Here is a 22,164-nt window from a genome sequence, read left to right as displayed (position 1 = left end):
AAAACCCTTTCCCAACCCTCTTATACCCATCGCCCTCCTTCTGTGGGTGCGAGCAGAGTTCCAGCTCTCGTCTATCTCCCTCTCTCCCTCTATCGCTCTCCAAATCCATCACCGAAAGGATTTCCCTATTCGATTCGAACGTCTTCTATCACCCGTTCGTGTAGATTATTTTTCCAGGTAATTCCTATAACTTATTGTGTTCTTCCCCAATTTTTCTTGCCTCTTCGCCTAAGTTTGATCCGTCGATATCTCAATCTCCAATTTTTTTAGTAGAAATCACGATATTTCGGGGAAGATCGTGATTTTCCAAATATCCTCCTATTTTTCAGAGAAATCAGCTCCAGGTTGTGATTTTGTTTTGCTAATTATCCCAAAGTTTGGGTTCTGGGTTCGATTATTATTTTATTATTTTATTAAATTTTTTGGGTGTGTTGTATTGAGAATCGATGGGGAAAAAGATGAAAACTAAGGCCAGAAACCCTCGTAAGGTCCACCCCCGAGCATCGGCCGGATCCACTCAGCCTGTTTCCGAGCCGAGTGATCGGACGGTTGACGTTGGAGGTGAGGAAGTGAAGGGTAGGGAACAGTGTAATCACTGCAGCAAGGATAGTGCCGAGCTGAATCGAGTTCTGTTGGGAATTTTGTCTTCAAAGAATGCCACGGCTTGTGAGCACTGTAGGGAAGAACCTGTTTATAAGAAGAGAGGGGGAAAGGAGAAGGGAAAGCAGCATAAGAAGAAGGGAGGAGCAAAGAATTCTGAGGTGAAATCGGAGTCGCATATCATTTGGGTCTGTTTGGATTGCGGCCGTTATTTCTGTGGTGGAGAGATGAATGATTCGGTGCCGTATGGCCATGCCCGCCGGCATGCGAAGCAGGAGCGCCATTCTTGGGCTGTGAGATTTGATGACCCGACTATAAGCTGGTGTTTCTCGTGCAATTCGGGGTTCCCAATTGAGATGCCAGAGGTCGTGGCAGATAGCGAGGATAAATTGGCAAAAGGTGATAATAGTAAGGGAGCGGAGAATGGAATTGAGTCTTTAATGTTGGACGGTGTGAAGGGCCATGTGGTCAGAGGTCTGTCGAACCTTGGAAACACTTGCTTCTTTAATTCAGTCTTGCAGAATATTTTTGCAATCAATATGCTGCGGGATTACATGTTGAGCTTAAATAGACCTATTGGGCCTCTTACTGTGGTGATGAAGAAGCTCTTTGTTGAAACAAGCGGTGAAGTGGATTCAAGAAGTGCTCTGAGCCCCAAAAGTCTTTTCAGCTGCATATGTTCCAAGGCTCCACAATTTCGAGGTTATGATCAACAGGACAGCCATGAATTGCTTCGTTACTTGCTTGATGTGTTGCATATGGAAGAGAAAAGTGCAGAAAAGTCACTGGATTCTTCTGAAGAGCAAGACAATGTTACTTTGAACTCAAGAACAACCATGGTAGATACTATTTTTGGGGGGCAACTCTCAAGTACTGTATCTTGTGTGGAGTGTGGGCATACTTCAGTAGTACATGAACCATTTCTAGATCTCTCACTGCCAGTGCCATCAAAGAGGCCACCACTGAAAAAGGTCCCACCGCCTCCACCCAAGAAGAGTAAGCCGCCTCTGAAAGAAAGGAACAGAAGCCGGAGGTTTCGGGAGAAAGGAATTACTAAAGAATCTCTTGAAATGAAACAGAATAGAGTAGAAAGTTTTAGTTCTTCAGAATGCACCGAGCCCTGTGTTTCTGCATCACAAGAAGAACATGATGTTGCTCCAAGAGTAGAGGAACCCTCGGAATTCTGTGAGTCTTGTGGTCCTTCACTGAAACCAGAACAAAATAATTATTCCAAAATGGAGGATAGTTTCTGTTGGTTGGACTATCTTGAACCCAGTATGGCACCAGATGTTGCAGATTCAGATTCTCAAATGCATGGAGATTCTGTTACTCAGTGTTCTGATAACAGGCAGATCTGCCAGAGCGAGAATAATGTAGAGTGCGCTGTGGAATTGCAGATCCAAAATTGTCCGAAGGAGCAGACAGTGACTCCAGATTTTTGTGGGGAGAGCTCTAATGATGTTTCTTCTTCAAATATACAAGATTCTGGCGTAATTTTACTTCCTTATAAAGAGTTAAATCCCACTCTTGAGGAGATAAATGGGACATCATCATGGTCTCAAAATCCAGAAAATGTGGCACCTGCTGATGCTTTGGTAAAAGATTCAAGTGTGCAAACCACATCTGCTGCCTGCAATGAACCAGAAGCAGACTTCGATGGTTTTGGTGACTTATTTAATGATCCAGAGGTTACTTCTGAGTTGAAGGTAGATCCTAGTACTGGTAGAGAAATGGATGCAACATTGTGGACGAGTAACAGCAGTGAGTCTAATCAGGAGGAGGTGGATGATACCAATTCTCCAGTATCGGTTGATAGTTGCTTGGCTTTATTTACCAAGCCAGAGCTTCTGTCAGATGAACATGCCTGGTATTGTGAGCATTGCTCTGAGGTTTTGTCACACCACAATGTGGGACGTAGAAAAGGCAAACGGCAATATGCAGCAAGAGCTAATCAATCAGAAGCTACAAAGTCTCAGCTTGATGGTGATGAAGTTGGAACTACAAAGGTTTCACCTGATTCCAAAGTGGGTTGTCTCAATTCTACTGAGGCCAAAGTTTTAAGCAATGGAAAGATGGCATCAACTTCAGTAAACATGGATCAACATGTGGAAAGGATTGATGATCTAAATGCAAGAGTGGATGTTTCCCAGAAATCACCTAATCCTACTGAAGGATCAGACAATACCAATTATAAAAATGTAGTTAAGAATGAGAACTATTCAATGTTGTCAAACCCCATGTTAGGTGGTCAAGCTCAAAATCCTGATGTTTTACGAGAAGATGAAAATTTTTTGGAGTCAGGTCCTGAAAAATCTATTGCACAGGTTTGTTCAAGTAGCAAAGAAAGTGAGTCTTGTAGCACGAATAATCTCCAAAGCGTTGAACATGGAGATTCTCTAGCAACTGCCTGTAGTGGCTCATTAAATCATACAGAAACAATCCTGTCAAATTCCTGTGAGAATGGTGATTTTGGTGAAGTTAATCCAGGTGGGAAGAAAGGCTCACAGCTCTCAGGTGAAGTGCATCCAGTGGAAGATAGCAGGGATGAGGAAGAAGAGCCTAAAAGGATAAAGGTAAAGAGGGATGCCACAAAAAGGATTCTTATTGATAGGGCGCCACCTATTCTAACCATTCATTTGAAGAGATTTAGCCAAGATGCTCGTGGCCGCTTCACTAAATTGAAAGGTCATGTTAGCTTCCAAGAGACGCTAAGTTTAAGACCATACATGGACCCCAGGTATTCCTCCAGACCATTCTGGTTTTTCGTTTGGCACATTCTTTTTGTGCTATTCATTAGATTTTTGTCCATTCATATTGGAGGCCTGCTCTCATAAGTCATTTTTGACACATTCTTTGATATTGTAACCTTTTTCTTAGAAATTGTGTCTTTGTTTTCCCTTAAAGTTGTAAAGAGAGGTTTTTTATTCCTTTCTTCCCCCCTCTGGTTCTGGATTATAGTAGATTCAAATCTGCAATTATTTGATATGTTACCTTGCAGTTTCTTATTATTGCATTGCCTTTTCACATTCTTGTGATCAGAGACCTATATGTGAGTCTTGAATGATAATTAGGTTCTTATAATTAGTATGGCAGTTGCGGATGGGCAGGAAAGTTATCTGAATGAGCATCTTATATCCAAGTGCTTCAGCTGTCTTGAAGTTCTTTTTATTTTCCTGTGCTTTAAGTGTTATAAATACATAAATCACAATAAAAGAAACCAATTAAGTGATTAACCAAACCTAAACTAAAAGAAATTTAAGTTAAGCTAAATCAGAGAACCAATTAAGTGATTAACCAAACCTAAACTAAAAGGAACCCAGATATCGGATAACCGTCACTTAAGACAGTAATCCGAATACGGAATACCCGTTTCAAATAAAATTCTTCGAATCATCCTGCACGCCTCAAAGGCTCAAACTCCTTGTTCATTCGTTTCGCCCCTCTTTCCTCCTCCTCGTCTTCAAGCAACTAAGATTTCGAAGATTCTGTCACTTTCTAGTTTCCATCCGGTGATTGCAAACCGGCGACAACCATGAGATGCCTTGGAGGTGCTATAGATCCCTTGTACTTCAATGATGAGCAACCTTAAGCAGTATATTCTTTATGAAATTATTAATTTTTATTATTGATAAATGCTTGTAAAAATTATATTTTTTTAATTGAATCTTTCTTTTATGATTATGTCTTTATTGCTAGTTTTCATCATTGAATTTTGCTCAAATTTGATTAATATCTGAAAAAGTACATGATTTTTGGATAAAAAAATATGGGTATGTTTAATATCCGATTCGTATCCGTATCCGTTTATAACAAATATCAATATGCTTAATATTTGATTCGTATCTGTATTCGTTTAGAACAAATATGGATATTAATTTTGATATCCGTTTAATATCCGTATTTGTATCTATATTCGTTGGAAAATGTGGATATAAATATAGATATATCAATATCCGATCCGTATCAGATCTGTTTTCAGCCCTAGTACTATGAAGAGGATGTTTACATTAAAGTTCCCTCTCAAGAATATACATGTAGTTTTTCACCTGCATTGCAGTTTATGATTTTTTTTGAACCTTGTTCCAAAATAAGAAATCCGAGATGCAACCATGAAGGGATTTCCATGGTTATCGAGGATTCAAGGGGAGCTCAAAGAGTGCTCCTTATGCTGATCAATTTTTGTGGATATTTTTTTGATCTTTTTTAGTGAGGGAACTGCATCATATCACATAGCAGGCTAAACACATGACTTGTGAGGGATGAAGTTTAAATGTTAATTATACAGCAAATGGAAGTGGATTGCTATCTAAGTTATCAAAGATTAATGTTAATTAAATTTGCTGCTCCAATCATAAACCAGAAAGGGAGAAATTTTGTTTGTTAAATATGTTTTACTTAATTCAATGGCTAGATAGAATATAAGGTATGTGGCATATGGAAAGTTAATAAGAATGAGCTCTGAATTAGTAGTTGCTGTTTTTACAACAGGGCAGAGCTATAAACTAGATTGAAGCTGCCTATTAGAAAACTTTTTGGTTTCTTTTTCGCAATGATTCAGACATCACAAAGCTGTCATGCTACTTGAGGAATAATTACTGACCCTAGGCTGCACTATGATCTAATGTTTGAACATTCACCATTCAGCCTAATGTCCTTCTTTTCCCCTTATAGTCTTTAGGTTTATCATATGCTTGCATAGCTTTCAGTTTGGCATGTTAAAATAACTCTTGGTCTCTAAGCTTCTGACGTGATTCATCACTCCTGTATGCTCTTTAATGATGAAAATATATTTGTTATATGCCACTCTTACATAGCTTAGTTATACATCTGTTGCTGGATATAAAAGATGCTTAAAACAGCTGGTATTTGATCACTGGTTCTCCTAGTAAAGGTATTTTTTGCACTTTGTAGATGCCATTATAAGAAGCGCACAACTACCTCAACGGCCTGTTTGGTTGTACATGATCGAAGCTATTGCATTTCCATACTGCAACTATCATTTGGTTTTCTGTAGTTTGATATCCTGCATATAGCTACAATTGCATATTTGAGCTCAATGCAACATTTTGAATTATGGCCAAAATTATCATGGTGTTGAACTACCATGGTCGGGTGGGTGAAGTTGTCAGTTCAAAGCAGCGAGAGCTAATTTGTTATAGTATATAGAAATATATAAATAAAGCAATCTTAAATAATATATATTTTCAGTAATGCTCTAATATTCTTGAGTACTGGCACAATATTTTTGTAATATATGATCCTATTGTTCACTTTATAATATAACGTCATAGTATAAGATATATATAATTTATTAATATGTTATGTGATGTTATCACAATTCTAGTAATATAGTATATGTAACGTTAGTAACATTACTACATAATATTACTAATTTACTATACTATCATATTTTCAAAATATAATATATGATAACATAATTGTATCATGTTAATATTTATAATTGGTTATTATGTATGATGATTAATGTTGTACAATATATTTAGTATACTAAATGATAGAATGTTGTGCATATAACATAATATTATATGATGTACTATATTAATAAATGTATTATATGGTTATATATTATAACAATAGTATTTTTTTAGTTTGACACTTCGGTATATTCTTGTATTATTAATTTAAAGAAATATTGTAGTAATTCAATATTGCAATTTGTAATAAAACTATTATGATGGCGTAAAGTAATACTATGTTGGTGTATATTATTGCGTCATCAAATCGACAGTCACATCTCTTGGATCTCGGCAAAAATTGTTCTTTTATTAAGTACAAGTATATCCACAGAACCAAGCAGCTGACTTGTAGTTGCAAACACTGAAGTTACATTAACATACAGTTCTCCACACAATATTCTTAATTACAAGTAACCAAACAAGCCCTAAAACTAAAAGTGGTTTACAACTTGCAAATATGGATTTAACTAATATAACCTCTTTGAAGCTTTTAATATTTTATTGATATTCCAAAAATAGAGGCCCAAAATATTCCAAAAATAAAGATATAAAATAATTGTTATGGGCTGCTTTTTACATTTATTAATTTTCATCTGTGGTGGATTGTTGTGAGAATAGTTATGATGTTTAAAATTATTCTCTTATTATAATACTATCGGACTGCACATTGAACATGTGGAAGTATAGAGTTGGAGAGCATTATTGTCAATGTGAACTTATAAAGATACATTTAATAGAATGGAAAGTACTTCCTTATTTATGCCTATAAAGGGATGAGTGATAGATGGTATTCCTATAAAGATAAACACATGCATGATGGATCCCTATTACTACAATGTTGTTGGGAAATATAAGCATACATTGCTATCTTTTGAATCTTAAGATGCGGAGCAGTCCTCTTCCTATATTATTTTCTTGAGGAAATTAGGAGGTCTTCTGTTACATTTTATATTGGAGTAGATGCCTTTGGACTGCTAGAGAGAATTAAGGTTTTTATCAACACTGATAAAAGCATTGATAAGGTCGGTGCTAATAGTGAAAGAGCACTGTGAAAATCCATAAAATTTTAAGTAGGAGTTCTCACTTGATAATTTTTTGGGCTTTCCATTTAACATTCACCTAGAGGATGGCCACTTTGAGAACCCACAACTTCATCAATCTTTAAAACCATCACATAGTTCCTCTTCAGAATGACTTTGAGATTGGGTATAACACCAACTTTTAAGATCTTAAAAATTAGTTTGTTTAGAAATGTCACTTTGTTTGTCAGAGATGTGTGCTCAAAAGGAGGGATATTCATTGATATTTGGGGAGGAGAGACTGCACCTCCTGTGGAAGTAATGAGATCCAAGCATGGAAAATTTTGTTTGGTTGTAGAAGGAAGAAGCTTTTCTATATTTTGATGAGAAGTCACTATAACGGTAAATGAAGAGGGAAGATAACTTATGAAAAGTTTTTCTTTTTTCCTGGTCATCTTTAAAATGACTATTTGTCTTTCCGTTTTTCCATTAAAGAGTTCCCAAGATTTTGGAGGGTAACTCGATTAGCTTCAGTTGAAGATATTAATAAGGTAAAAAGTGTTGCATTGGAAAGAAGGTTTAATATAGTTGAGTCGAGGAATTGAGGCTCTGTATTGCTCTTGGCAAATCCTTATACCTCTTATTAAGGATGATTAATAGTTAAGTTGTCTGACTCCAGCATGCTCCTTTTTGCTAAGCTCTTTAATTGATGACATCTTAGTATCATATAGATCATCTATCCTCTCTTGCATGTGGCTGTGAGTGGTGTACTCTAGCGGAAGGATTTGCTGGATGGAACAAGGATTATGATTCTTGGAACTTAGAAGTGGGAATGACTGCAAAAGAAACTTAAAGAAGTTTTATGCAATTAATTATGCATCATTGCAAGAAAAAGTCGGCAGCCAGTTCCTGTTATTGGGTAAATTAAAGATAACCTAGAAACTCTTTGGTAGCTTAAAGGGCATCTATTAGTTTGTCCTGCTGTTTTGCTGAAAGCTTCACAAGTTTCAAGTGGAAATGTAGGCTTGGTGGGTGTCCTGTTGGGAAGGTGGTATGTATGGCTATTATTTGGTTATTCATTGTGAAAAAGGCCCTTCACACAGAAGAATTATGATTAATAAAATGGAGTTTGGTACTTTGGTTGCATTCCAGATCCACAGTGACCTTTGCTGTGAAACTTCCTTATTGGTCGGAAGTTTCTATGCCTCCCTAGAATTAGGAGTTATGTAAAAACCTAATTGGGTTTTATGTCATTATTGAAAATCGAGCTCAAATTTGGAGAAGCTTTTCAAGAAATCCAAACTTTGGTATACAGACACACCTTTGAGGAATCACATTAGCAGGATATTCTTTCCCGGGCTGCAAGTGTAGGGCTGTCTTAACTTTAAGAAAGTGGCATGTTCGACTTTCATCTATTGAAAAACTAGTGATGAAGAAGCCACTGAAAAGCATTTCTTGAATGTTGGTCAATAATTTTGCTGCCAACAAACCACGGAACTTAGCTTTTCCTCATTCTGAAAGTGCAGGCCATTATATTGTCCAGGAGATATATGATTTCTCAGTAGCATGCTTAAAAATACTAGCAAGCATGCTTAAAAATACTAGCGCATATTGCATTACATCTCATATTGTTTTGGCATCATCTAGGCAATATGGACCTGCATGCTGTGGGGTTAATTAATCAATAATTACAGTCTCATAGGTCAGTATCATTTCAACTCATACAAACAACTTTCTGAAATATGCTAGAAGACACTGTGAAATCTCATAATGTGTATCAAATTAATTTGGATCTTCATGGCTCAAATTTTCTAAGGCGTACACTTTTCTTATCTTTTATGACTAAGTTTATGTTAATTTTTGGTTTACAGTCATAAAGGGTGGTGCACTGCACAAGGCTCCTACTGTTGCGAGGTTGGGGAGGGTCAAATGTATGCAGCCTTATCTCATTTGTTGAGAGGCTACCTCCGTGTTTTGGACCCATGAGCTTCGGACCCATGAGCTTCTGGTCACAATGGATCAACCTTACCATTGGACCAAGACTCAACCTTTTGGTTTATGGTCATAATAAGTTTAAATATTTTCTATCATATCTCTAGAAGCATTGATAAATATCTAAGAGTATTTATAGTATATGAAATGTTAAAAAGAATTAAAGATGCAATAGTGTTTGAAATATAAAGCAACTTAATTATTTATACTTCAGAAAAAAGGTTTTCCTTGCATCTCTTTGTATTCATGCAATTCGTGCAAGTGTTGTCATGCTATGACTTGATGCATATAATATATGCCAGTTACTAATGCAAACGTGACAACCATACTAGTAACTTTATATCATGAGACTTGCAATTGGCCTTGTGGATCACTTAGAAGCATGTCAAGGAATGTACTTGGTACAGGCCTTTATTGCAATTGATTTCTATTGTACATTAGGTTTAATTCGCGAACTCACCTTATGAAAACTATATTTTGGCTGGTAGTTCAGTAATTTCTTATAAAAGATGAATTGAATTAACTTTGTTCCTTTCTAACCCAAAAAAGACCACCTATTGGAAAGAAAGTCCACTACTTGCTTCTGTGAAAAAGCCAAGCATAACCTTCATCTGAGTTTTTCATCTAGTAGATATGTTTTTGCTGAATGGCCTGAGGGCAATGGTAAGGTTGTTCCATTGTGACCTAGTTGTCAGGTTCGAAATATGAAAGCAGTCTTTCTGCGCATGAGGGTAAGGCTGCGTACATTTAATCCTTTTTAGACCTCGTAGTAGCAGGAGCCTCGTGTATTGGGACAACTTTATTTTCAGACATGAATTTTTTGATCCAAGGACAAGGTAAAGAGTTAATAGGGTTCATTTTTTGTTAAGCTTGTGTGACTTATCGAGAAGTTGAACATGGAATGGATTAATATTTACCATGTGAGGTTGCTGTAGGCCACATATTATTTGATTAAGTTGCTTGTCCATTGTTTAAATGGTTTGAAATGCATCTTAGCTTGTTGCATGATAGTGTGTAGTGTCATCTATGCTTCGGGACCTTGTGATTGGACTGTGCAATGAGAATTATCAGTTGGATGTCCTGACTGAAATGATACTATTTTCTGTATGTTTATAGAGAAACTCAGCATTCGACCAAATTAGCCATATACAGTTGCTTCTGACATTAGGTTGGGCTTTTTAAAAAACATGATCTTTCTTTGTCCACTTGAACAATTTATTATTTTTATTTTTCGTTTCTTCTTTAATGCTAAAATATTGGCCATAGGATGCAAGAGTCCTCATTCCGTTGTACCCTTACATAGTGGGAATCAGTAATCCTGTGTAGATATGTCAAATTGCTAGCTTCGCTAGAGACCTAAAAAGCTAGTAATTAAGATAATCAATCGAGCAAGACAGTATAGGCTACACAAGGAGATCTGTTCTGCCTTATTTATAGCTCTATTTACTTCTGTTTGCCAGTAATGAAATTAAATAAGACAGACCTTGCTGCATATGCCATAGATCACCCTGGAACGTTCCAATTTTCATTTTCTTATTTGATATCTCTATTGTTGATAAGGACTATATGGGATGGACAGCTAAGATTACATCTATAAGAATCCTAGGATCTCCAGCACATGAAGATCAGTTGTCAGGTGGGGTTATCTGATATTTTGATCAATAAACTAGAGTTTCCCAAACTCTTTTGGGAAACTTTTAAGCTCTTATTGATTGGTTAAAAAAGAAACCTCTGAACTTGTGGGAACTTAGTCCAGTAGACTTGAAACAATATGTAGCATTCATCTGTGGTCACTCAGGAATGCAGCTATTTTTTTTACCATTGGCTGGGTCAGCTTTTATGCAAACTTGAGATCTGGTGTTTGGATTCCACGTGATACTGACTTTTTTTTTCCTCTCTCTCTTCCCTCCCCTTCTCATCTAGTGTTTCTTTATTCTCTCCATATTTTCTGGACACCAACCCTTCACAGACTGAATCCTATACCCACCTTGCTTTAAATTGTCAAAAGCTTGTAGTTGGTGTTTTTCTTTTTCTTCAAATGATAATTCTTACTTGATGATCTCTAACAAGGTTTTGCAGACTTGGATGCAAATATTGGCGTCCGTCTTTACATAAGTTGAGAATATTGCCACACATTTCTTGACTGAAAATATTGCATCCCTTTTTCTTGGACTATAGAATGCAAAATGCTGGATGTTCCTCACCCGTGTTTGAAGGGCTAGAGCATATAACCTTGTAAGTACTTCAGAATTGGTTGAAGTCTAATTTTGAGTACTCACTGAAAAATTAAAGAAAAACAAGAACAATTATTGATATTTGATAGTAATTAATCTGAGAGTAAAATGAGGCTACGACTCATTTCAAGCACATTCTTAGATTAGTCAGCTTAGTAAATATTCTTTGAAGTCTTATACCCTTTATTATATGCTCTCAAAAGGGTTACTCATTTTACTGGTTTAAACTTAGACATTATGCTTCCAACTATAGCTTATACATCCACTCTGCTGTCTTCTGCTGGAATCACTGTTAACATGGATGATACAGCGAACACTATATTCAACATATCCTCAGTATCTAGCTGAAGGTGCCAGCTTATTTACTCAGAAGCACATCTCAAATTCATCATTTCCTTTACCTACCTGAGTCCAATTATCTATCTCATTACTTTTAAGCATTTCTGAGACTGATGATGCTGTGATTGAGTTTCTTTTTCCCCTCTTTTTTTCCTCTTTTATGCGGTCTGGGCTAGCTTATTTTTCTACTGATATCATAGTGGCATTCTTCAATTAGATGGCTCCCAGTGTGGAGCTATTATAAGTTTAACAATGTACGGTCTACTAACCCAAACTCTTACTTCTGGAGCTATTACTTCTGGAGTGTCATTGGAATTGATGAATAACAATCCCAATTTATGAGATGCAGTCTCTCTCTCTCTCTCTCTCTCACACACACACACACACTCTCAAGAATTGGTTGGGAGAAAGGATCATAATAGATGTGGTCAGTGAAAGTTATAAATACTACTGCATTCCAGATGTCTCTAGTCTTAATGTTTTGTATGACAAAATCAAAGCAACAGATGCATTTAACATGCCCGATGTGAGTTGAATGTTGCATAGCTAAAGGTCTCTGCTCTTGTGCATTAATGTGCATTTCTATGTTTTTAAACCACATGAGAAAACTAATGTACAAACTTTTCTTTCTAATTTGCAGGTGTGAAGAGAAAGAGAAGTGTAGCTACCGCCTAATTGGGGTAGTAGAGCACTCAGGGAGCATGGGAGGCGGCCATTATGTTGCTTATGTAAGGGGGGAGAGGGGTGCAGGCAAGGCTCATAAAGCCACTAATTCACCTTCCTGGTTTTATGCCAGTGATCATCAGGTTCGTGAGACTTCTTTGTCAGAAGTCCTCAAGAGTGATGCTTACATTCTCTTTTATGAAAGGGTTTAATATGGAGATCAAGGCAACTGAGTGGCAGGGGAGGAAGAAGATGCGAGGGAACTCAGAAAAGCTAAGAGTGACAATAATGCAGTTGATTCAGCCCCATTTGCCTCCTTTGAAGCGCAGACACTGCAGAGACGATTTTTGTTAATGAGGCGGGGGGTTTTGACGGATTACGAAACGGTCATACAACTTTTCATGGGTCTAATTGATGCCCTTTCTTTTTTTCTTGTTTTTTTTTAGTACACGATGAGAAGCCTGAAATTAATTTGAGTTGAACTTAATATACTTGGTTTGAGTGACCTCTGTTCCCCCACTGTTGACTGAGGGGGTTGAATTCGAAAGGCACTCCGGTCTTGTAATACGATTCCTTTCCTTCCCATCATTGAATTAAACATGGGACACCTAAGACTTGAGAACAATTGTGGTTTATTAGAGGTCGAATTATGTGCTGCTTAGATTTTGGGTAAAATAGTATTGAGGCAGTTAATTTTGTTCCAGATTCCTAGAGAACTTTATGATCGTGTTTGATCAAGTGAGCTTTCAAACAATGCCCTAAGAAATTGGTGCAATCCTCATTGAGCCCAATGATTTCAGCTTGGTGATGGGTACATAAGGAACCAGAATTCTTTGGTTCTTCCAGAGATCCAGGACTATGGTTTCAGGCTCAGCTCCATGTAACTGTGGTAGCTAAGTGAACTCCTTGGCCTTTTCTCATCCCGCTCTCTGCTCTTTCTTTTCTATAATCTGTTCCATGAATGGGATTGGAATAAATAAAGGTAAAACCAAGTTCCCGGAGTTAAAAAAGATTTCATGGAAGACAAGGGAACAAGTAATAGGAGACTAATATCACTTTTTTCAATTCAGGAGGTTAAAAAAAGAAAAAAACAAGATTTCATCGGCCACAAGATGAGTGGCCAGTTCAGGTTGAATGATTAGGCTAGTTGAACTTGGATAATGCTCAAGAAATACTTGAACTTGCATTGGTGGTCACCTGGGCTATCTAGAATCCATTTTGATGAAGAGATTGGTTACCTAGCTCGTTTTAAAAATTATTTTGAACTAACAGCCAGTTGCTCACCACTAGAAACCATTTTGGATGACCAATAATGGCCTTAGTTATCAAGCATAGGGGAGATCTTTGAAAACTTTATTAAGTGCATTAGTTATTCACTATTACTCAAGTTGGAGCCTAAAACCTACCAGCTAAGCTTAACTTGCGCACAAGTAACCCTTCTTTGTCTAAATTACCCAATCCATCCAACCTCAACTAAGATTCCCTGGCATGAATAATATTTCTTTGTCTAAATGGCTTTGCTTAAATAATTAATTGCATCAATGGATTCTCCAAATAAAATCTCTTGTATGAGTGATAATAATAAATCACGATCTCTTCAAATATTATGTATAAATAATTAACTACATCTTAACTAAGATAATAGATATCATTCATTATTTACTGCAGCTGATATTTCTCTATTTTCATTTTTAATATAAACAGGACTAAGATCAAATTATGGAGGACCAATCATGCCACTAGGACACTTCATAGTCATGTGGCCTAGTCGTACCAGGGATAACTTGCAGCCGTTGTCTCTCGGTCCGTACGAGGGGGTACGATTTTGCGTAGAAATCAAGGCCTGGTGAAAGCCACAATTCACGTAGCACTATTAAACCATGTGGCATGCTTCGTCATCATGACTCGCATCCTGTCCGCATTGGATGAATCAAATCACTTTTTAATAAAACTAATATTTGTAAGTCATCCCAAAGATTATGTGCTGAAATAAAAAAAAAGTGATTAGTTAAAATAATCACAAGTTTTTGCCAGTAGGTGGACCTATTTCTCCCCACTGCCCTTGTTACACTACACGGGTTTAAGGTTGAGCTGGCCGTGTCTCCTCCTCCATCTTGTCTTATATATACAGGCAATGCTTTTTCTAATTCTTGATCTCTCTCATTTTTTTTATATTATTATTATTATTATTATTATTATTATTTTTGAAGATGGCCTCCTATGTGTTCTCTAATTCCCTTGCTGAAGAGCCTTTTGACCTAACAATTACCATCTTGCCACCAAAGACCGGCTTGACCTAGATGCCAAGTAAAAAAGATACCGGAGGCTTTGGCGATAAGTTGCTCCGATCGTACGAAGCCACAATTTGGAATGGATGGTTGTGTCTAGAGTCTTGGTCCACGACTGAGTTCCGATTTGAAACAGTAAAGATGAAGAACTCCTCTTACTAGAGTGTTTGATGGAAGATCCTCCAATGTTTAAATTAGAATGATACTCAAAAAATAGAGGAGGTTCTCAGTGGATGACAACATAATGATCTGTTAGGACACTAGAGCATTTAGCTGGAAGATCTCTTGGAGAGTGGATTGTATAGACGAAGACGAGCTTCTATTGCTCAAGAATTTGGGCATGAGGGTCGGCTGTGATTGGCAGGCCTCCACACGCTCCGAGAATTAGGTGTAGCCATTTTGCATGCGTATCATGTCCCGCTTGTCTCGATGGTGCGATTTCGAAAACCACTAGAGATCACGAATGACGTGTCCTAGCTATGGGGGTTTTGAAATTCGAAAAGTTACCCGTGCACTTCTAGGCTTGGCACATGGCAGACTTTGATCATCGATTCAGAGGCTTTGTGGCGAGCTTTGATTGGTTGGTCCTTTGTATGGACTGTGGTTAGTTTCGAAGCACATCACACTGCAAATAATCTAGTTTAATACAAAATAGGAGTTGTATTTGTGGTTGAAGACAGAGCATCAAACAACATTTACATATATCTAAAACTAAATATATCAAGCATGTCAAGCCTTCTTATTATTTAGTTTTAACTAAGAAACATCGAAAGAGTAAAATTGTTCTCTAGGACAAGGAGACAACCTTAATCACCCACTAAAGCCTTTATCTTAACAATCGCTATAATTGATCTCCTTTAGTGCAGAATAGGAACTGTGTTTACCTGCTTATGGTTTAAGGTATAGCAGGTCTAATAACATTTATGTGTTGCATAAATCTAAATATTTCAAGCATGTTAAGCCATCTCATTGTTCAAATTTTACTAAAGAACATCATAAAGAGTAAATTTGTTCTTCTGGAACAAGGCGACGACACTAATCATCGACTAAGGCATAATCTTGTGTGCATCGGTATGTTAAATATGCTTGAGTTAATGTAGGTGGGAACAAATATAGGTTAGTAGATATCAGTCTCTTAACGTTGCCTGTCTCGAAGGAACCAAAATAACGTCTGAGTAGTTCTTTTGGCTAACCAAAATAGTTTTTTATCAGAATTATATTCTTATTTATTTTTATTTCTAACCGATCCAGTGCTTTTTACCTTGAAGGATCATACAATTATCTTCTGGTGAGTTAGGCTGCCCCTATGTTTGATAGATCATATCTTTCTTTTGGTTGATTACAAGTAGAAAGACTATATATTTTGAAAAGTTGGATTTATCAAGAACATTCTTCCTTTCTTCTTCATTTTTTTTCTTTCCTTTTTTTATTGTTAGGGGGGGTTTAAGCCTAAAGAAAGGAGAAAAGGAAACTAGTGTCTTAAAAATAGGCAACTCTAACTATCAGAAAAAAGATCATTAAGGGAAGGCAGAGAATTATAAGACGGCTTACATGTCCCTTCTTTCCTTGAAAGAAATGTTAAGAGTCCATCGACAAGATTATCATGTCCGAATGATTTCAGGGTTTGCATGAAGATTTGGGATCCAGAATTCTCATAAATGATGCATTTTTTATTGGTCCATATGAAATTAGACATTTTATAATTATTAATAAAAAAAAACTTGCATTGCTATGCAACTATCATGAGTAGATCAAGGAACAAACTTTATTTCGTTTCCTTCACGCCAGGAGGAATGATAGGATCGATAATTTAAAACATTATTTGTTACAGCAATTATTGAGTCACGGAATGCCTCCATTTGCTCCTTTTTGTCTCCATTCCCAGTGAGGTCTTCGAAGTTGGGAGAGACGGGGAGAAGCTGGCTCCCATCCAAAGGGACCAGTTGACCAAACTGTATGTCCGCATACAAAACTATATGCAATTGCCAGTGGATTAACAAGGTTGGTTTGGAGCTGTTTTTTACTGGGCCATGAACCATACTTGAGAAGGCATCACGTTTGCAGGCGTGTGTTCTTGGTGCTGGCCGCATGCACTGCCGGCTCGAGCCTTAGGCGACCGAGACGGTCGCTTAAGGCCCCCGGCCCAGGGAAGGCCCCCACCAAGGCAGCCACGTTTTTTTTTATTATTATTGTTTAATTAGAGAGTGGGTGACGACGGATGTGAAAGGCACTGGGGGCTGGGGCTGGGCAGTGGCGGTGGCGTCTGGCAGACGGCTGAGACGGAGAGGGGACTGGGCGACAGCTACGAGCTCCACCCGTACGCCGCTACAGTGCGTCCCTTCGGCGTCTCCCCGGTGTCACAAGCTAGGAACGTAGCTACGGTAGGCCCTGGGCAACGGCTACCGGCTACGACAACGTCGACAAGCAACGGGCAACGAGCCAACGGACATTTCCTCCCCGGCTCCCTCCTTCTCTCCCCCCTTCTCTGCCGCCTGCGGCTGCGGCCTGCCTTTTTAATGCCTGAACCTTCTCCGGTTCTCGGCACTCGGCAGAATCGGCATTCGGCAGCTCGGCTTGCAGACCGCAAAAGAAACGATTTTAAGCTCCGCTCTCAAACCTCTCCAGCTCTCCTCGCCGGCTCGCCGACGTCGCCGTCCTCGGCTCCTCGGCCTCCTCCCATCCTCCGGCCTCCTTGGGCCTCGGCTCCGCTCGACCGCTCGGACGGTCCGCTCTAAAGTCCACGGTCTACCTCCTGGTCCTCCTCCGGACCTCCTCCTCCGCTTTTGTCCATGCTGCCTGCTTGCCTCCTCCTCGGCTCCGAGGTCCGAGCTCCGGCCTCCTCAGCTCCGGCCTCCCGTCCTCTCCTCTCCAGCTCTCCTCGCCGAGTCGCCATCCTCGGCTCCTCCGACTTCCGGCCTCCGGGCTCCGCGGCGACCGAGGCCTCCCGGCTCCCGACTCCCGACTTCTGACCTCCGACCTCCGGCCTCCGGGCTCCGCGGCGACCGAGGCCTCCCGGCTCTCCTCGGCAGTCGGCTCCTCCGACAGTCCGACTCCGAGTCGCCCCCACCCATGCACGGCCTTACGGGTCGGTTGACTCGGTTCCCACAGCCATAGGCCACAGTCCCACACTCCCACTTCACGGGTCGGCTGGCCCAGTTCCCACTGATCCCATTCCTAGGCACAGGCAATGAGGCAGGACCGGCAGGTGAGTTGGTTACTTAGTTTATTAATTAATTTTTGGTCCAATTAATTTTTATTTAGCCAAGTAATTAATTTAGAGTTGATTATTTTTAAAATATTTTTATATTTATTAAAAAATTTATTATTTAAATAATAATAAAAAAAGGCCTCTTCTATTGAGTTCGCCTAAGGCCCCCAAATGTATTGGGTCGCCCCTGGCCGCATGTACTTTAAGGAGGATTCTATCATGGTGATCGACTAAATATGGGGTGCGGACATTTATGAGAGTGGGCACTTGCTGTTATATGATATTTGCGGATTGGTGAGGGACCTAGACTCCTTTCAGGTTGTCCATGTATTCCGGAAGGTAATACGGTCATAGACTGGATTGCCTCGTTTGCTACTCAGCACTCTACAACGGTTGTGCGGACGAGTGATGCTGCTAATCTTCCTTCTACGTCTTTTTTTTCTCTCTAGACTCGCCTGACTGTACTCACATACGAGGTGTATGAGCTACCGTTGTACCCTAAAAAATAAAGTATGAACCATACAATTTAACTAATTTCTTTCTTAAAGTCCCAATGCAGTAGTCTAAGAAGTGCTCCTAAATCTATTGTGAAAATAATTAAATCTTAGCGGTATACTTTCCTCTCTTAATTTTTAAAAAACTTTGGTCAGAATCTACGCTCAAAACCCTGACTCCTAAAACAATAAAGCCTTGGCTAAAAAATAAAAAAAAGATGACAATTTTCTTTTTGATCTCATGGCTGAATACTAGTAATTCTTAAAGATGAACACAAGATATTTAAATTGCCGCATAAAATTTCTGTGCCACCACCTTGAAGCATCCTTGGCCTCCATTGAGGTGACGAAATTATCCTCATCATTGCCTGCTTTTGAGTCAGGGAGGTTTCGGTAATTTTAGAGCTCGACCGTTGGACCAGGGTGTGGTTCAAATGGCGGGCGAGGAGGGAGAGACCCCAGAAGACCCGTTCGCGGAGTCGGGCAATAGCCGTTCGACTCTCTCTCTCTCTCTCTCTCTTCCCAGAAAAAGAGGAGAGGCGAAGGAGACGACGACAAGAGCGAAACGAATCGATCATTCGAACGCGCATTCCCAAATACCCTCGAGATCCGGTCCTCCAGCTTTAATCCAATCTTTCTGGTTTTTTTTTCCTTCTTTCTCTGACGCCGATCTCTTCTTTGCTTCCTCTCTAATGGTGTTTTTCTTTTTTACCTTTTATTGTCTTTTTCTGGTTTTTGTTTTCTTCTCTCTTTTTTCCGGCGATAAAGGTCAAATTTTGGGTTTTTTTTCATGGTAGGGAAAGGAATCCGATGCTTGTTAGGTTGCCGTTAAAGGTAAGGACTCGATTTGGTGCGCGTGCGGGATATCGAGCTACAAGGTTCTTGATTTTTGTTTCTTGATTGGATTATTGGGTTAGATTGTGGTCGTAAAAAAGAAAAGTTGGATTCTTCGATATTTGGAGGATTTTGTAGCTGTTTTCCTGCGGAATTTGAGCTGAAATGGAAGGAAGGGAGCTCCGGCGGAGCATGACGCTCTCCGACCAGCTGTCCATCGAGGACTTGCCCAATCCTAAGGTAGCTCCTCGGACGGTGGCGGCCGCCGGCGTCTCGGAGAAGCGGGAGACCTTCGCCGCCGGGAGCGGCCGGGGCAGCGTCAGCACCCGGACTTTGATGGACATCATCAAGGAGGAGCACGACGCCAACGGGGGCGCCGGCCCCAGCATCAACTGGAAATCCTTCAAGGAGCGCATTCGCCATCGACGTGCCGCCGGCTCCGGCGCCGCCGCTGCCTGGGTCACTCCCCCCGCTCCCATCTCCGATCCCGAGGTCGTCGTCTCCGTCCGCCCCAACCCTGCTGCTGCCCTCGGCCGCTCCATCTCCCGCTCCGTCTCCGTCCAGAACGCCGACGTGCCCTTCCCGGGGTCCCCCTCCCGCCGCCGAGCCATCGTCACTGAGTACAACCCCACCGCCGCCAGCACGGCAGCCGAGGAGGAGGGGTCGGACTCTCCGGCGAGCGGCGGCGGCGGCAGAGGCGCTGCGGAAGAAGGGGAGGGGAGCGAAGGGTCCAACCGCAGTGTCACCGGCGAGGCGGAGGCGGCGGCGCTGCCGGCGGCGGAGGAGCAGCCGGTGAGGATTTCCTTGATGGCGCTGCTGGAGCAGACGGACAGGTGGGGCGGAGATGGCGAAGAGGCGACGGAGGAGGAGGTGGTGGAGGAGGGGGAGGAGGTCGACGACGAGGGGGAAGGCGGCGGGATGTTCCATGTGTGCTGTGTGTGCATGGTAAGGCACAAAGGTGCTGCCTTTATCCCCTGCGGCCACACCTTCTGCCGGCTGTGCTCGCGGGAGCTGTGGGTGAGCCGCGGCAATTGTCCCCTCTGTAATGGCTTCATCCTTGAGATCCTTGACATCTTCTAGTCCTCTCTATATTCTACATTGTCCCCATCCCCATTGGTAATCTTCTTCTTCTTCTTCTTCTTCTTCTCCCCACCTTCCTACTTTAACTATTGAATTAAATGTTCTTCTTTTCTTCTCCAAGAAATTCTTCTGGAGGTCTGATGACCATGTTCTTAAAGCTGGATTGATGATATGAGGGGGAAATGGGCTAATGATAATAATATAATTGTAATTTATGATGTATGATCGCTATAATGGATAAGAGTTGATGAGGACATTGCTTGTTTAGATGCTGAGACATTTTTTGCTGGTGGATTTGTCTGATCGGTTGAAGGAATTGTGAGTGTATGTAGAGTTGGGAACACTTTTGCTGATAATCCTTTTTTTTTTTAATAATTCAAATGAGCTTATTAGGTGGTTTCAGAACCAATTGAAGGATTCGTGTTAGTACTATGCATATTAGTCTATCTAACTTGATACCATATCCATCTAACTGTTCCTGTTTAGGTGATCAATTATTTGTATATCTGTGACCTTTTCTCCCTCAAAATAAAAAAAGTATATCTGTGACTTTTCTTTGACTCCCTTGTCAATTATTACAATGTGCTCAAGTTCTACTCTTTCAATTTAGGTCCTAAATAATGGAAGTTAGATAATGTTACTTATGTTATAAAGTAAGATCTCTGTCAATCAGGATACATAAAGCCAAGTCCATGTTAGTTGGGACAACTTTAGCTGCCAGGGTTATAACTATTATATGGTAAGAAGTTTTTTATTAAAAAATTTTTTAGAGAAAGACGAGGCAAGGCTTGTATGGTTAGGTTGCAACGCAAATGGATTGGGCATTAAATGAATGGTTGGTTAGAGTTGTTGCTGCTGCTTAGCGTGGTGGACAACTGTCCGAATCACTTGTACAGACAAATTAAATTTTGTTCCAGACATCATCTCCAGGAAAGAATTTTCTGACCTTTGACATACTTGCTCCTGGCCATCTATAGATACATTACATGGATGCCAATTCTTACAGAGCGGTTTAACTAGTGAAAATTATACCTTACACTGCATGCACTATATCGTCATGCACCGCACCAATCACATCGTCTACCTTCTCTGAGAATCGAATCGAGTCCACAGCAAGAAGTTGAGGTCTTGGTGTGGTGCATGGCCATGTTGGTGCACGTGGTGTAGGGTATAATCCCATATTCATAATAAAGTATAATCCCATATTCATAATAAGCTAAAAAGACTTTAAGACGTACTTAAAAGCTTTGCAGAGACAGTAACAAGCAAATATATTTGGAACACACCATCCCTTGGGACAATGTTATCCAAAAAATGCCTCTTATTTTCTCATATCTGGCTCCAATTTTGTCTCTTTCAGCCTGTTTTAATGAGATAGCAAGTGATTTGGGCCATGCCAGAAAAATTTGACTTCCGTTCCCAAAGGAAGGTGGTTGGGCTACTTCAGCTCTCCCTTCTTCTAAACTGTTTGATAGTAATGGCATTGGATTCCATTCAGCCATACCACAGCCAGAAACAGTTTAGAAATTTGTGGCTCCCACTTCCCATTCCAGTGGTTCAACACACTCTTGTCTGATTTTTATTGCCAAATTGCAGGCTGTCCTGTTAGCTGAACTTGATGTGAGAATCAAACAAGAGAAGACAAGAGGACTGGGATAAAGCATGATGCCGTTATTATTATTGGTATTGATTACCTTGGTCTAAGGGAAAGGAATGAGGACTCACTTGTGCTATAATACTTAGGAATGCACCATCCAAGATTCAAACCTCGAACCTTTGATTGCTCGCAAGATGTACAACTGATTGGTGTGAAAATGTATTTAGACCTAGATAATCTGCAATAAATAGTTTTTCCCTCCTTTTTAGAAAAAAATAAAAATAATAAAATAACAAAAAATAAAAAAATTGAAATTTTTAGATCCGGCAATCTACAATT

The 22,164-nt window shown here is 39.9% G+C and overlaps 2 protein-coding genes across 8 annotated transcripts; both read left to right on the top strand.

Annotated features, from left to right (window-relative positions):
• LOC103709381 (ubiquitin carboxyl-terminal hydrolase 2-like) lies at nt 1–12,982 on the top strand. Of its 6 annotated transcripts, XM_039129952.1 has the most exons (4): nt 93–177; nt 330–3,337; nt 11,267–11,323; nt 12,302–12,982. In XM_039129952.1, the coding sequence occupies exons 2-4, from the start codon at nt 447–449 to the stop codon at nt 12,534–12,536; spliced, it is 3,183 nt and encodes a 1,060-aa protein (XP_038985880.1). In that variant the 5' UTR covers nt 93–177; nt 330–446; the 3' UTR covers nt 12,537–12,982. The 6 variants fall into 6 exon arrangements, with proteins under 6 accessions (XP_008792904.2, XP_038985883.1, XP_038985884.1 ...); XM_008794682.4 differs by having other exon boundaries at nt 1–3,337; XM_039129955.1 differs by lacking the exon at nt 12,302–12,982 and having other exon boundaries at nt 1–3,337; nt 11,159–11,288.
• A 5,786-nt stretch (nt 12,983–18,768) lies between these two features.
• LOC103709379 lies at nt 18,769–20,495 on the top strand. Of its 2 annotated transcripts, none has more exons than XM_008794679.4 (2): nt 18,769–18,954; nt 19,112–20,495. In XM_008794679.4, exon 2 carries the CDS (start codon nt 19,314–19,316, stop codon nt 20,226–20,228), a length of 915 nt encoding a protein of 304 aa, XP_008792901.2. In that variant the 5' UTR covers nt 18,769–18,954; nt 19,112–19,313; the 3' UTR covers nt 20,229–20,495. The 2 variants fall into 2 exon arrangements, with proteins under 2 accessions (XP_008792901.2, XP_008792900.2); XM_008794678.4 differs by having other exon boundaries at nt 18,769–19,009.
• Nucleotides 20,496–22,164: the final 1,669 nt, after the last annotated feature.

Source organism: Phoenix dactylifera, chromosome 9, assembly GCF_009389715.1.
Source record: "Phoenix dactylifera cultivar Barhee BC4 chromosome 9, palm_55x_up_171113_PBpolish2nd_filt_p, whole genome shotgun sequence".
Classification (NCBI taxonomy): domain Eukaryota; kingdom Viridiplantae; phylum Streptophyta; class Magnoliopsida; order Arecales; family Arecaceae; genus Phoenix; species Phoenix dactylifera.
The sequence above is the reverse complement of the archived record's forward strand: the minus strand, read 5'-3'. Positions and strand labels throughout refer to the sequence as shown.

Excerpts from the sequence above, each read along its gene's own strand:
- LOC103709381 (XM_008794682.4), top strand. The coding sequence starts at position 447 with ATGGGGAAAAAGATGAAAACTAAGGCCAGAAACCCTCGTAAGGTCCAC. Across the intron at positions 3,338-11,266 it reads AGACCATACATGGACCCCAG|AATGCAAAATGCTGGATGTT; the intron begins GTATTCCTCCAG and ends CTTGGACTATAG. Across the intron at positions 11,324-12,301 it reads GGGCTAGAGCATATAACCTT|GTGTGAAGAGAAAGAGAAGT; the intron begins GTAAGTACTTCA and ends TCTAATTTGCAG.
- LOC103709379 (XM_008794679.4), top strand. The coding sequence starts at position 19,314 with ATGGAAGGAAGGGAGCTCCGGCGGAGCATGACGCTCTCCGACCAGCTG.